Here is a 14,808-nt window from a genome sequence, read left to right on the forward strand (position 1 = left end):
GCACCTTTTTGCCTTTGGTGGCTTATGAGGCTTTTTGAATCGCAGCTCGCGGTTAAAAATACCAAGACCCTGGAAAGCCTCACTAGGCATCCATGCAGCAGGGGTATGATTCAGCTGCGCAAAATGGGCAAATCATGTTTTTATCAGCGTCTTGGTCGCACTGAAGTACCAAAAAGAGGCCTCGCCAATTACATGGTTGCACGTGTAGATTGCGACTTTGGAGAGCCTGTGAATTCTGCCCCCCAATTGTGAAAACAGGGGCTTTGAAAGGGTCGTTGGTATCGCGGCCAGCGTCACACGAATCAAGCTGTGTGATTGTCTGTTTACCGCCCGCTACAGTGATTAGAATGATTCTGTCACATGTTGGTTTTGGGCTGTTGCTGTTGTGCTGATGGAGTAGAAGAGGAGTTACCAATGATCAGAAGGGGACGACATACGGCGCAACACCATGATGCTCTCGCGTCTGCACAGGATGACTTGGGATTTCCTCAAGGGGAAAGAAGCCCGTAATGATTTCTGCGTGCAAGGTGTGACCAATGTTCGCTCTGCAAAAAGAGTCAGATTAGTGGGCGGCTGTCTAATGCGTGATTCAGATCACCAAAAGGCTGAACAACGCAACTGAAAAGAATTGGTGCTGCAGTGGGTGATACAAACATTAAGGAAGCTCGCGAAGAGCCTGGGATGCTCTATCAGAATTTGGATATAAAGGCATCCACAGGGAGCAGGAAAATAGCTTGACCGAAGCCTGACTACAATAGAAATCGAAAGGCAGCCTAAAATATATCCAGCATTATAGGACATCCGGATTCCAGGCCAATCTGGCAAGCATTTTCATCCTCAGAACAGAAGCGTCTACGTTCTCTGCTTGCGAAATGTTCGGGTTCCAGGTGGAAGAACAAAGGAACCTCCATATATATACCTAGTTCATCCCCCAGCAGCATCAGATGCAAAAAGCTGAAAGCTCCGGGCCGCTGCCAGAAACAAGCCAAAGAACTGACACCACCGGCACCTGATACATCTTTTGTACTCTATATCCAGAGAAGCGTTGTTGCCGTCTTCTAGCATACAACAGCAGCAACAGCAGCAACAAGATCAACATCACACCATCTTCCTACTATACACCATTGCTCAGCATATCTCGGCCAGATCCAGAACCCAAATAATGTGTCGAGAAAATTACTTCCAGATGAAGTGTCAAGTCTGCGATAAAGACCTGGGAACCGATATGACCATTGATCGATGTGAAGCAGGCTACTTCTTTCAAAACTATGAACTCTGCCCGAATGGCGTTCAGAGTCTGTTGGAGTTTATCGAGGTAAAGTGTTTGAAGTGCAAAGAGGAAGAAGACATGATGGATACTGACGAATTGGCAGACATGTTTTCCACACATATCTAAGAGCACGAGCGTATGACACATTGCATGAGGGATTCGTTGGTGAGAATGTTTATTTGGGAGTGAGGGGATAGTTCCCTGTATTTTAACAACAACTGCATAATTTACAGAGGCCGCTCATCGGAGACGAAGAATATCCGGACACTTGCCAGTGATAGAAGGAAATACTAGGTCTGAGACTTGCAACATGGGAATTATTAAATGAACAACTACAGTAAAGGGGAGTTTTAGATGTGCAGGAAGATCCAGAGATACAAAGATTAACCAGAATTTCATTGGCACAGATGGCGGTGCGATGTTTCTACATCATTTTTATTCTTTTGTTGAAAACCTGAAGGAATTTAGAAACAAGTATGCAAAGATCGAGTCTTGTATAATAGATGAAGTGTAATATTTTGCAGTTCAATAATTCACTGGTATCAACGTGTCCATTTGAAACTACCAGAAATGATTACCACCAACCCAAAAGATACCAAGAAGCTGACAGTGCCATATCTATAAGCGTGTTTTCGTTGGAGAGAAGAGAGCTCCAGAGCGAGAGTGGAAACAGTAGTAACGACGGCGCAGTAGCCATTCTTGACACCCTCAAGCAACTGGTATCCAAGGGAAGGCCTTGAAAGAATCTGAGATAAGTCCCAGATCACAGCGAGGATTAGAGTACCTAAAACGTTGGCAGCAAATGTCCCCAATGGAAAAGTTGGGAGTTTGCCATTCAAAAAGACTGCAAGGTAAAATCTCGTGAATACACCTAGAGGGGCAAAGGTCAGGGAGAACAGGACACTTCCGCGCCAGTCGTCAGAAGGCGGATAGATACATAGAAGTATAGCTCCAATCCAACAACCCCAGCCAAGAATGGTTGCAATTGGGTCTAAAACCTTGCGCATAAAGAAATAGGGCAATGAGGGCATAATGTCTTGAGCCAATATAGCAAGATGGGCACCGAGACGGAGACCACCCAAGGAGATATGAACAGTGAGTAAGACCACAGCTGCAAGCGCACAGAACGAGTAGCCTTTGTTCCGGTCAGATGTTGGCGCAGAGGGAGTTTCGAGTCCGTTGCAAAGGGCGAGAAAGGAATCGAGGACGAAGGTCGAGAAAGTTGTAAACGAGCCACAGAACCCAATCGAAAGACCGATGTAGAGGGGTAATGTCTTCTTGACGTCAAGATGCGACTTTTTTGCTGCCTCAAGGTCTGTACTATCTGAATCCGTGGCTGAGACCGTTCCTCTGGTGTCTGGACCCCATTCATGGCGAAATAGCATACGGTCCTCGGCTAGGAACCCCATGACAAGACACCCTGCAAAATTCACCCATAGAGTTGGGAAGATGACTGGTGGCCCGGGATAGACGAGCAGTGCTGTCATGCCCTCTCTGGCGAGCGTCCCCATGATGGAGAAAAGGATGAGATAGGAGTGGGTATGAAGTTTTGTAGTCAACGAAAGGGCTTTGTCGGTGGTAGGCAAGGGCTTATCCGGAACGCGAGTCTCTTCATCCTTAAGTTCTATCTCCGTTTGTCGGATGCGCTCTAGGCTATCCCTATGATCGATTAAGCCGTCTGGCAACGGGATGGGAGCGATGGGAGCTATTTCGTCCAAGTCGCAATTCTCCGCGGCACTATCGGGACTTTGATTCTCGTTTCCAAGCCCAGGATCGGGTTGAGATTGTGTATCTCCACGTTCTGAGCCATGTTGACAGCCCTCGGTGAGATGATGTCGAAGGAGAGCATCTTGTGGTTTTTGTACAGGCCTATGGGCGGCCATGTTTGTCGTAATATGTAGTACCGTTTCTGAAGCGCTAGGATGAAGATGAAGATGAAGATGAGATGGAGTGATGATGGTGTTAGCTCAAACCATTGATTTTATATAACAAAGAATTAACAGAGATGCCCGGTAAAGGGACCCAGAGAGAGTAGATCAGCACACGGCACAGTGGGCTTTTCACGGTAGAGTCGGATATTCCGGATATCCTGGATATCCTGGATACATGTAACGCAGCCGCTTATTTCGTTAGTGTAATATAAAACTCAATTCTATTATTTATAGTTAATATCTGTGGCTTGAAGCCTATAATTACTACATTTAAGTTGGTTAAAATTCAAGAAGATAGTAGCTGTGATAGCCAATGGATCCCTAGGATTAAGTATTCTTCGAGGTTCAAGATAGCCTAATAGATATCATGCTAATATTCTACGCGTAGTCTAAGATGCAGCGCCAGGAGTCCCAGAGGAGAGGGAAGGGTTGCTTGATGTGCCTTGGCCTTGGTATGTGAGATAGGGGAGATAATTACTCGGAACCCCACTATATCTTGGCCACCTTTATACGAGACCATTTTAGGACTTGTGGCCTACCGCCGTCACTCAACTCAATCACCATCATTCGTACCACTGCGTACTGTAACTGAATTCGGCTGATAACAAGCCTTAATCAATTATCTTTGCCAGACCACACTCTTTATCCTTCTTAACAAGCAATGGGATTTTACAAGCAGGTGATATATTGACAGGAGATAATCTTAAATCACAGTAAGTTACTTGAACCTGCTGGTAGGTAGAACCTTGCGCATGCTTCCACAAGCTGTTGAATTAACGAAGCTGGTACTTGAATCATTGCAAAGCCTTCGTCGTTGGCACAGATATATGTCAATAGCCAAAGATTCTTGGAGAAACAAACTCAGTAGAAATCCGTCTTGGTGTTGCCAGACCTCCCGCTCATGCCTTTTCATCTTCCTTGGTGCCGGTGGAATCGAAGAGGTCGACATTTGTCACTTTGAATTTCCGAGCAGGGACTCTGTTTGCGAACAACAAATCAATCTCTTCAAAGAGACGATCCTACATTAAAGTCAGTGTAAGTCTTGTTACGAAGCCCTTGCGTGTGAAGTACTGACCTTTGTCTCTGGAAGACGGAAATACGCCCACACGATGAGGAGAATGCAGCTACCGCTCCAAACCCAGCCTGATTTTCCCTTGAGATTCAGTTCAGTCGGGTTGATGAGATATGTTTGCAAGGTGTTGCAAACAATTTGTGAGATATAATAGGCCACTCGCGCAATTGATATGGTCTTGCTCCTGAGGCTGACGGAGGATATCTCGGCGAGGATCGCATAACATACAGGGCCTGTGGTAGCGAACCGGATGAGAACGGAACATATGACGATACCGGCTTGCGCATAGCTACTCTTCTGTGAATCAGATATCGTCGCCGCGGTAGCTACTGCGAGAAGGCCAATGAGTGAAGTCCATAGCTCGAAGAGATATAGAGTTCGACGGCCAAACCGATAGATCAGATACCAGGACACAACCACTCCAACACAAGACAGGGCGAGGGACACCACAGAGAGGTTATACGCAGTCTCGGTCCCGACACCTGCCTGCGTGAAGAAGTAAACAGCGTTGCCTGTAATAGCTGTGCCATCAAGTTGCTGGCACATGAAGGCCACGCAGGAAATCTCGGTCCGCCTCAAATTAGCACCTTTGAAGCAATCCCAGTAGGAAGTGCCGGCCTCAAGTTCTTGCTCTGTCTCAATAGTGTGTTTCATCATGGAAACGACGGCGTCCTTGTCGACCATCTCATTCTTCGACGAGAGTCGCTCAATCATCCGCCCTGCCTCGGCATAGTTCTTCCTGCGGACCAGGATCCAGGGTGACTCTGGCGCAAACCAAAGGAGGCACATCAGCGGTACTGGCCATGCCCATTGGATTGCATACGGTATTCGATATGCCCACTGGTCCTGGCGCTTGGAAAACGCTGTTTGGACGCCCGAAGAGATCAACATTCCGGCCGCCCAGCAGAAACACACAAAGTTGGCTAGATAACCGCGAAGAACGTTTGGTGTGACTTCAGACGCGTAAGCTGGAGCCATGACCGAGAATAGTCCCCAAGGCAAACCGCAGAGGAAGTTGGCAGCAGCGAGCATGCCTAGCGAGGTCGCAAAGACTTGCATCGCGATGGTGGCGTTGATGAAAAGGAGCGCCCCAAGCACAGTACGACGATAACCAAACCGCTGAGTAAGGTATCCGTTTGCCAGGGCGCCAAAGATGGTACCGCAGGTGGTAGCGTTGTTCAGGCCGGCCTGCCAGGGCCCGGAAATTTGCCAGCCATGGGCATCGCTATAGCTCCCGTAGTGCTTCCTGAAGGCGGGCTGGGGGAGGAGTCCGCCCAGCAAGACAATGTCGTAACCCTCCATGACGATTATCATGGAGACTATGACGGACCAGAACACGGACCAGGGGTATTTCTTGAGACCAACAAGGAGGGTCATCTCCTTCTCCGCAATGAAGGCCAGCCTTTGCTGCGACGTAGTGGACTTTTCCTGAGTCACCACTGGCGGCTCGTTCAAAACCTCCACATGATTGGCGGCAGCCTCCTTATCAGGTTCCATACTACAAGACAGTCGGTTCGGAAGAAAGAAGAAGAAGAATTGTATGAAGAGCTTATGGAGTCAAGTCTGGAGATGAGAGATTGGTGTTTCTGGAATGAAGGTGCCTTTTATTGCCTCGGTACTTTCACTAATAAGCCTAGACCTTTTGTCGTCGATCTGCCTCTTCCCCACCAAACCTTACCCCAGATATCTCCAGATATCTCCATGTTCAGATCTCGGGGATGTCTCACGCCCACCGGACAGCCACTTCTACTTCATCCCGGTGGGCGTCGTATGCGAGGCTTTCAGCTAGGTAGCTACAAAGCCGGCGAGTTGATTTTAGCCTGATTGTCTTTGCCAATAGCTTTGATGAGCATAGAGCCCAATATCAATATTGCTTCAGTCTCAACGGAGAGCTCCAAGCAGGTCCTTGACATTGTACATTTCCAGCCAAGGTCGCTAGCGTGATCTACTTCCCGTTTACAAGTGCCGTTGTGCTTTGACGTCCTTTTGGAGCAGATCTATAGGAACTATCAAACTTTATGACTTAGTGTGGTATCTCAGGATTGGCGAATCATCAATCCGTCTCGGATGCCGGCAGTGGCGCTAGCAGGAGATGCATATGATTGGAACTAGTGAATACATCACTAGGGATTTCCCCCGACACTCCCCTATCTGCCAGCAGGGCTGGAAGCGATTATTACTTTTCATCAGGTAATTCAGTACATGTACAGAATGTCATGCAGCTCAATTCTTTCTGACCAAGCTTCTGCCCGGTGGGCTTCCGGCTAAATTGATGTGTAGACTCTGGTCTTATGATTTACCACAACTATCACGAGGGTCAATGATGGTTCCAGGTTGGGACAGCATATGGGATTCACTTGCGTGTTGATGCCTCCCACAACCTCGATGTGCGATGTGCAATACTCCAAATGGAAAGGTAGCGTGTTGACTCTGAAGTAATATAAATAATGAGATAATGCCGCCAAATACAAGAATTCTCCATCTCAGTTCCCCACGATAGATCTCGAGATTGAAAATGAAATCTTCGCTTTTGGCCCTTCTTCCCGCCTTCTTGGGTGTCACGCCAGTGGCAGCAATCCCAGGCCTTGTACCTCGACAGTCGTCAGGTACAGCGGTTGTCTCCTTATCAAACAATACAGGCTCCACCAACCACCTCGCATCTGGCATTATCTTTGGCATTCCTGATAATGCATCGCAGATTCCAGATCATATGTACACTGACTGGGGTTTCAACTTCGCTCGCGGTGGGGGGCCTTCACTGCCTTCTCCAGCCGGTGGATGGCTCGCTGGTCGTACTCAATACGAGGTATGTCTTTGATCATCACTTGAACCGAACCACCTGACAAAGCTAGAACCGTATGAAAGAGGTGATGAGCAATTACCAGGCGGCAAAGAAGTTTGGCGCCAAGTTCATTTGCCTATATGAAACACTCTACGGAGAATGGGATTTGAACAACGGGCCATACCCTGGTGACAATGGAAACTGGACAGATTGGGACACCTTCACCCAAGCTGTCATCGCCGACATGAAGAGCTACGGGGTCAGTCTGGACGACTTCATCATCGAAATCTTTAACGAAGTTGATGGTTCTTGGTACTGGACACGTTCCCAGTCGCAGGCTCTCGAAATGTGGCGTAGATCCTACAACGCATTCCGGAAAGCCTTCGGTACTGATGTCACAATTCAAGGGCCTTCGACCTCGGCTGAACCCAAGTTATCTAATGGCTGGTGGACTACGTTCGCACAATACATCAAGACCAATAATTGCATACCCGATACGTGGACCTGGCACATGGAAAGCGGCGGCTCTCAGAATATGTTGGAGTCGACGGCAGGTTTTCATTCGCTTTTGGATCATTATGGCCTTCCTTACAATAACATCAACATCAATGAATATGCCACTGCGTCTGAGCAAGTCTCTAGTGGTGGAGCATGGTGGATTTCCCAGCTTGAACGCGTCGATGCACCTGGCCTCCGCGGAAATTGGCAGGGTTACCCCGGTCTATACGATTATCTGGCCAACCTTGTCTCAAAGCCGAACGCGCCAAATGCTGCTGCGGATGCTACAGGCTACTTCCCCAATGGCGAGTACCAGGTCTACAAGTACTATGCACAGTCGATGACAGGACACCGCGTCGGAACCATGCCGTCCCCAGACATGATCGTGGATGTGTACGCCACGGTTGACACCAAGGCTCGTGTGGTGAGGCTTCTGGCTGGCAGCCGTCAGAAGAAAGGCACGTGGACTATTGAGGTGAAGACACTTAGTGCCCTTGGTCTGCCATCCCACGGTACCGTCAATATCACATGCCTTGCCTTCCCGAGCGCTGGGTGGTGGGGTAAAGTCGAAGCTCCCTCGTCCTGTGGCAAGTACCCCTTTACTTCTTACTCCAACGATAAACTGGACATCATTCTCTACCAGACGGATACTGGAACCGCATATGCGTGGGAATTCTCGTATTGAAGGGGGCACCGAGGGTCTGTTGTCTTTGCTGATCGTGTAGTCTCTTTACTTGGGAGGCTTCTATGTCAAGTTTCGAACAGCATTTAGTCAATAAGTAAAGTTATCTTATCACTTGAAACCTTGTTTCAAGTAAATTACATTTTAATGTAGCGTCGTGAGGCTTGCTAAGATAGATATATCTCGATAGTACCGTATTCTCATGTAGTTAGAAACCTGTGTCCTCCTGTTGTTAGTCGGCAAAATGGCGTCTCTCCTTAGTTAAATTCTCTGTGGTGATATAAGTTCTCAGCCACCAGCCTCAACTACAAATGCGGACTCTGCACACATCTTACCAACACAAAGCACGAGGCCAAAAACACGGTCAATAGCTGTGTAAATAGGTTTGGGAAATGAGATGGTGAAGCAATTCTTCTCATATCATGCCCAACACTGCAGTTCCCTCACCGTCCATTTACTCTTAGGCTCAACCGCTGGTTAGCACATATTGGAACATGTTTCTAGAAATGTTTACTATAATTTCGTTGCTAGTTCTAACGTAGTCCTTACAAAGGAACTGCCGCATCTTTCTGCGAGCCTATTGTGCCTGTTTGAAAGACTTCGTATCCTATAAAGGCTACATTGCGCCCGAGTTGTCGGCCGTGTAAGCTGGAATTTGGACCAGACGTCCGCAATCTCCCTGATTCTTTTCACAAACGGCCAACATCAAGGTCTATAGAAAGTCAAAGACGCCCTCACTATAAAATAACGGCGAATGAATGAGCTATACAATGGTCAGCAGAGGATAAGCCGGTTTTTCTCGGTTCAGCCATTGGGCCTCGCTGCGAAGTCCAATCGTCGGAGCGGTACTGGTCCTCCTGGAATCTGAGCTGTAGTCACATGGAACCCTTTTCTGCCGCGGCGTAGCCCATATCCCAAGGCGGATACTGTTAATCAACACCGCGCACCCCGGCTAATCTCAATCACTTGTAGTTTAGTGTTGCAAGCCACTGATCTGCACCATGCAGAGTACCCCTTGTCCATCGATCACCGGATAAAGGTATCAAACTTTGTTCTTGCCCGTAGTCTTGTATTTACCCGGCTAATTATCGCTGGGATTATTTTCCAGAACAAGAACATTGGCCAAAACTTAGCGTCGGGCTAGCTGATTCTTGCAAAGGCCTGAAAATCCAAGTTGCAAGTCTTTTCTTGCTTTTGCCTGACTTAGCTTCAAGTACATCATGGGATATCCCCTCCTCTCCCACCGGGACTGCTAATTTTCATTAGTGTTCGAGAAGGGAAAGGCGCATCAACATGGTCGGGCTAGTAACGTGTTAGAAGTGCCCCCGCTGCTATAAAGCTATATAATATTTAGAATCTTCGAGTGTAGCTCTTGTCACTACTTACTTAATCATTTCTTAACTCGCGGACTGAGCACTTGACATTCATAATCCAAGTTTGCCGGACCATTTCTCACAACCTCCCCGACACTGTCGACCATGGCCAAAATTCCCGCCCTTATTACTAAAAGGCTGACTGCCGACCCATCCGCCCATGTCTTTCAAGGCAAGCTTTTCCTCTATGTATCTCACGACTATGATGCGGGGATTCCTCTGAACTTGGAGGGCGATCATTTTGCCATGAAAGACTATTATGTTTATTCCATGGAAGATATCTACGGTTCCGAGCCAGTTACCGATCATGGCCTGGCCCTTTCTGTAGAGGATGTTCCTTGGGTCTCTCGACAGTTGTGGGCGCCTGATGCTGCCTACAAGGATGGGAAGTACTATCTCTACTTTCCTGCTAGGGATAAAGAAAACATCTTCCGAATCGGCGTAGCTGTTTCTGAAGACCCTGGTGGTCCATTCAAAGCTGATGAGAGTTACATTCCTGGCACTTTTAGCATTGACCCAGCGAGCTTCACTGATTTCGATCAAAAGACATACCTAGCATGGGGCGGACTTCATGGCGGACAGCTTCAGTGCTGGCAGAATAAGACCCAGTTTGACGGTTCTTGGTCTGGGCAAAAGGAGCCAGATGATAACGAGTATGCTCTGAGCCCTCAGATCGCTCTATTAAGCGACGATATGCATACGTTGGCTGAAGCTCCGCGAGACATGGTTATCCTGGCACCCGAGACTGGTCAACCTATCATTTCGAGTGATAAAGACCGTCGCTATTTCGAAGGACCTTGGATACATAGACGAGGTGATATCTATTACCTGAGCTATTCTACTGGTACCACTCGTTACTATGTCTACGCTACTGCCGACAATTCTTATGGCCCATACACCTATCAGGGCAGACTACTTGAGCCGGTCTCGGGCTGGACAACCCATGGTAGCATCGTCGAATATAAAGGCCAATGGTGGCTCTTTTACCACGATAGCGAGACGAACAACGGCGTGGATTGGCTCCGACAATCCAAAGCGAAGAAGATTTGGTATGATAGCCAAGCCAAGATCGTTTTTGAGGATCCATCTGAGACAAACTATGTCTGCGCATGAGAAGGGCCAGAGACGACATCTAGTTGAGGATAGACGTTGCGTAACTATTGCGGTCTATGAAAGAGGGAGGGGGGGGGGGGGGGGGGGTAATAGACAGCAGATGCTTACCGCAGTAGAGAACGGGATCTGTAACTATTATCTAAGAAGTATTACTTGAGTTTTGGAACTATTAAGAGAAATGTTTATATGTAAATAAGACTGTTAATCTCCCTGCTACATGCTCACCATGAACAACACCAAATATTTATACTATCTTGTGCTCCGGGACTCAGCCTTAGCCTATTAGAAGTTAACTCAATACAGCGTCTTTAAAGATGGCATTGGTTTATCCCCGTACGATGTAAACCTTCAGCAAGATCCCATTCAACCAGTTTTGGAGACGATCCAGGGAATAAATTGGCGGGAGCTCTTAGTCATGCCCTCTCGCCTTCAAATCCAACTTCCATCTCCTTGAAATGTGTCCAAGAACTGCGATGACCAAGCCATGGAATCTGTAATCTCAGCTGGCCAGTTCTGAGGAGTTGGTATGGCATCTGATAATAATTCAACGTTCTGGTCTTGCAGACTCAGCATTTCTTGCGAGACCGGAACTCCAGTAGCAGAGGTATGTTGAAGCTCCATCGAGGCATCAGGCTGACTCAAAGTTTGTGAGAATGGGACTACGTCAGTCCCTTGGCCAGCCTGTTCTGGATCTCAAGTAAGACATATGATATGATTGGGGAGTGGTGTACTTACTTCGCCATTCTGAACCAGACTGCTTCAGACCTTGAATCATATTCCTCGCAATCCTTGCACTCTTTGAATTACTGCTCAGCGCCTCAAATATCTTCAAGCACGTCTCCGCATCATCGCGTAAACCTTCACTGTCGAATCCACTGTGATCATCAAGCTGCTGCGCGAAGATGCTCGACACAAGCAATATGGACCCGGCACAGATCAGACAAGATATCATCTGCCACCAGGGGAACTCATGCACTAATTCCTGTTCATCAGAAACGTGGTGGAGCAGACGAGCAGTTCCCTGGGCTTCATCAATACAAATCCTCTCGAAGACGGCAATCAGTGGCCAGTCTAATTGTGACAAACTCATAGAAGAGTCATCCCGCTGTCGTAAAAGAGGATAACATAGGTATGGACGGTGTAAAAGGGCTCGTAAATGATGGAATTTGATTGCAAGCATGTTTCTCTGCGACTTTCTATTAACATCAAAGCGTCTGAGAACAAAAAGCGTAGCTTACCTGACGTCTAAAGATATTGTTTTGGTCAAACGAGTGACCCAAATCGAAGCGTAGCTTCTGAGGAAGGCCCAGCTTCCATTCAACAAGCCTGCGATCCAGATTTTGCGTGCCCAATATCATTTCTGGGGTCGGCCTCGAATGGACTGGGCCATAGACATCGCGCAGGACGCAGCCCACGATTTGGGAAAAGCCAATGACCGCAATAAAGTAATCGCCTGCCGAAGGGCTTTCCTCGGGAGGTTCCATTGCATCGGAAGACCAATCTATCTCGTTATCTGCACGCCGAGACGGTAGCGCCACGTTGCAATCTTGATCATGAATCGCTGGTGGTCGACCTAGCTGAAGAGACAGTAACCGATCAAGAACATATATCGAGTGCCATATTCTTCGTCTACGTTCTAGCACAGTGGCACTTCTAGACTTGGGACTTGGAGATTCAACATGTAGCCCTATGCTTTGAGCTATACGGACTGCTTGTCCAAGTGTCGTCCAACAACTGTTTAAGTATTAGACCTTGATGTTCGGGGCCCCTTAGTAAACAAACTGACCTGTCAGTCTTGGATACAGTTAATAGATAGAAGCATTGCACGAGTAGTAGCGTGACTTGCTGAATAGAGTGATGACCACTCGTCGCTGCAGTCAAGGCCATGGCACGCTGAAAGTAGCATTCATGACGGGTTTGCGAAACTGCGTCTCGTCCAGGAAAAGACGTATAATATGATCCAATGGCACAGATAACGTCTAAGATATATGGTGAGCTTTGTACATGGATAGAGACAACTCGTCGGGAACTGACATAAGATAGCGAGATCAGTCGCGTTGTTCGGAATTCCCCCTTCCCTGGCTAAATTCGCCATGAAGGGAGACTGTGGAATGAAAGGATAGGCGATATGAATTGTAGAAAAGTACACCTCAACAAGTTCTCTTGTGTCTACTGGTGCAGGGGGCAGAGTATGCCCATTGCTTTTATTATTGGTCGTCGAGACTTCTCCATCTTGTTCGTAGCTGTCAAACCCTTGCTCGGGATTAGACGAATCTTTAGTTTGTAGAAATCCCTTGACAAGATTGAAGAAGTGGACATCGCTGACTTCTCCCAAGTATCGATGCTGATTTTGTGAGAATGGCGATTGGGATGATGGATCCTGGTCAGAAGGCGAAGCGATGGTAGCTGCACGAGGGTCCGTGAGTAAGGCGATTCGATCGAGGGCTCTCTTGACTCTGTCTTTCACTTGATTATGTAATTCTTTGGGGTCAAGATTATCCTCCGTTTTTCTGCGTAAGAGTCGACGAATCAAGTCGTCGTAAGCATTGATGCCATCTCGAAGCTCATCAATGGCATTGGAGCTTGATGCATCCCAACCATCATCTTGATTTACTTCGTGACGTCTGGACCTGGTCTTCGCATAGAGACAAGTGAAGTCGTAAACCACACAGCGACCACACTTGGGTCTCCGACTGTCGCACTGCAAATAGTTAGCTCTGTCTGAGATCAGCTTAAGCCGGGTACTGTGCCTTGGCTTTCATCTGGCGACATGTCTGGCATGCCTGGGCTACCCGCCTACGCTTCAAGACCGGTTCTTCTCCCGATTTAGCCGCCACATCGCTCGGATAATAGTTTTCTTCTGGCAAGGAATGCGTGATTATGTTAACAATCTCGGAAATGGTGGAAAGGTCGAGGTTGAGGTCGCCATATAAACGCTGTTCAATTTGATCCGGGGTTTCCGCGATATCCGGGTTACCCGGAAGGGCGACTCAGCCACATGACGCCGGCTTCAAGCCTCATTCAACGGAGACCCAGTACCCCAAAGCCTATATGAACTATGCAAATTGGAATTTGCCTAGTCAGTATTAAAAGCAAGCGAGGATGACATAAGAGTGACTGAGGCGTTGCTGAAGTAAATGAATATGTAGCAGTAGTAGCCGAATGAACACATGTCACCATCTAGGCTGAATGGAAGTTATCAACAGAGTACCGCAATAAAAAGATCAGTCATTCAGCCATGTGATGGGCAAATATAAAAGTGCGTAGACGGATAGGAGCTGGGTATATCATAAATACCAATTTCATCTGACATGCCCAAGTATTTAGGTCGGCTCAAGTGAATCTGATGTGATTACTCACGAAAACGTGTACTGAAAAGTGATCAGGAGGTATCTAAATGCAGGACAGGCAGTCGACTCTTCAGTCATTAGGAATAACTGTAAGTACTCATACATCCCCTGACATTGGAGTCGAGTCAGATTTCGAAGTATCGAGTCCCTGCCTTACCTCTTGCAACAACCACTAGTTCAATCATCCCCCAACAAATCACCGAACTTCAAAGATTCCAGGCACTCCGACAAAATGTGCACTTACGAGCACCCAATATGGGTTTGCATGGATTGCGGTAAGCAGAAACCTGGACGAGCTAACGTTACAGATTGTGTTTACCTGGTCCCTGGTTGGCGATGTCCAAGAGCCTATCACGTGGAGAATCTCATTCACTCTTTATGCTGGACATGCGAGGAGATCAGACGCAGGAGAAATCGTTCGGGGCGATAAGTGAGATGTTTTATTTGGTTGTGTTATTACCTGAGCTGGTCACAGGGGTGATGGGGTTGTCTTATCATGGCCGAGGAGACCTTGTTGAAAACAGTAGCTGAATGGATCGATTGAAACGTTAAAGCTTATTCACTGATCCATTCTGGATTTATGTGAGGTGATCCAAAATTTCCGACCACAGGTTACAGCTCCGAAAAACGGCGACAGTGACTTTCCGCTGCAAAGACGCTGCATAGCTCGATTGAAACGACAAAATCAGGCAATCACCGACTCTGTCACACCAGATTCAGGGAGGTTTCTGAGGAAT

At 47.6% G+C, this 14,808-nt stretch overlaps 5 protein-coding genes; 2 read left to right on the forward strand and 3 right to left on the reverse strand.

The window, feature by feature from the left end:
• Positions 1-1,812: 1,812 nt before the first annotated feature.
• On the reverse strand, positions 1,813-3,153 carry FFUJ_08899 (related to chromosome condensation protein (CrcB); the record flags this gene model as incomplete). The annotated part of the gene is made up of 1 exon (XM_023580349.1): positions 1,813-3,153. The coding sequence occupies one exon, from the start codon at positions 3,151-3,153 to the stop codon at positions 1,813-1,815; it is 1,341 nt and encodes a 446-aa protein (XP_023433140.1).
• A 947-nt stretch (positions 3,154-4,100) lies between these two features.
• Positions 4,101-5,770, reverse strand: FFUJ_08898 (probable alpha-glucoside transport protein; the record flags this gene model as incomplete). XM_023580350.1 has 2 exons in its annotated part: positions 4,101-4,220; positions 4,277-5,770. 2 exons carry the CDS (start codon positions 5,768-5,770, stop codon positions 4,101-4,103), a joined length of 1,614 nt encoding a protein of 537 aa, XP_023433141.1.
• Positions 5,771-6,788: 1,018 nt separating this feature from the next.
• FFUJ_08897 (uncharacterized protein) lies at positions 6,789-8,238 on the forward strand (the record flags this gene model as incomplete). XM_023580352.1 has 2 exons in its annotated part: positions 6,789-7,079; positions 7,126-8,238. The coding sequence occupies 2 exons, from the start codon at positions 6,789-6,791 to the stop codon at positions 8,236-8,238; spliced, it is 1,404 nt and encodes a 467-aa protein (XP_023433142.1).
• Positions 8,239-9,713: 1,475 nt separating this feature from the next.
• Positions 9,714-10,721, forward strand: FFUJ_08896 (probable alpha-N-arabinofuranosidase / alpha-L-arabinofuranosidase; the record flags this gene model as incomplete). The annotated part of the gene is made up of 1 exon (XM_023580353.1): positions 9,714-10,721. One exon carries the CDS (start codon positions 9,714-9,716, stop codon positions 10,719-10,721), a length of 1,008 nt encoding a protein of 335 aa, XP_023433143.1.
• Positions 10,722-11,150: 429 nt separating this feature from the next.
• Positions 11,151-13,493, reverse strand: FFUJ_08895 (related to transcriptional activator acu-15; the record flags this gene model as incomplete). XM_023580354.1 has 6 exons in its annotated part: positions 11,151-11,407; positions 11,457-11,907; positions 11,960-12,455; positions 12,508-12,700; positions 12,756-13,422; positions 13,467-13,493. The coding sequence occupies 6 exons, from the start codon at positions 13,491-13,493 to the stop codon at positions 11,151-11,153; spliced, it is 2,091 nt and encodes a 696-aa protein (XP_023433144.1).
• Positions 13,494-14,808: the final 1,315 nt, after the last annotated feature.

Source organism: Fusarium fujikuroi, chromosome FFUJ_chr07 (genome assembly GCF_900079805.1).
Source record: "Fusarium fujikuroi IMI 58289 draft genome, chromosome FFUJ_chr07".
NCBI lineage: Eukaryota > Fungi > Ascomycota > Sordariomycetes > Hypocreales > Nectriaceae > Fusarium > Fusarium fujikuroi.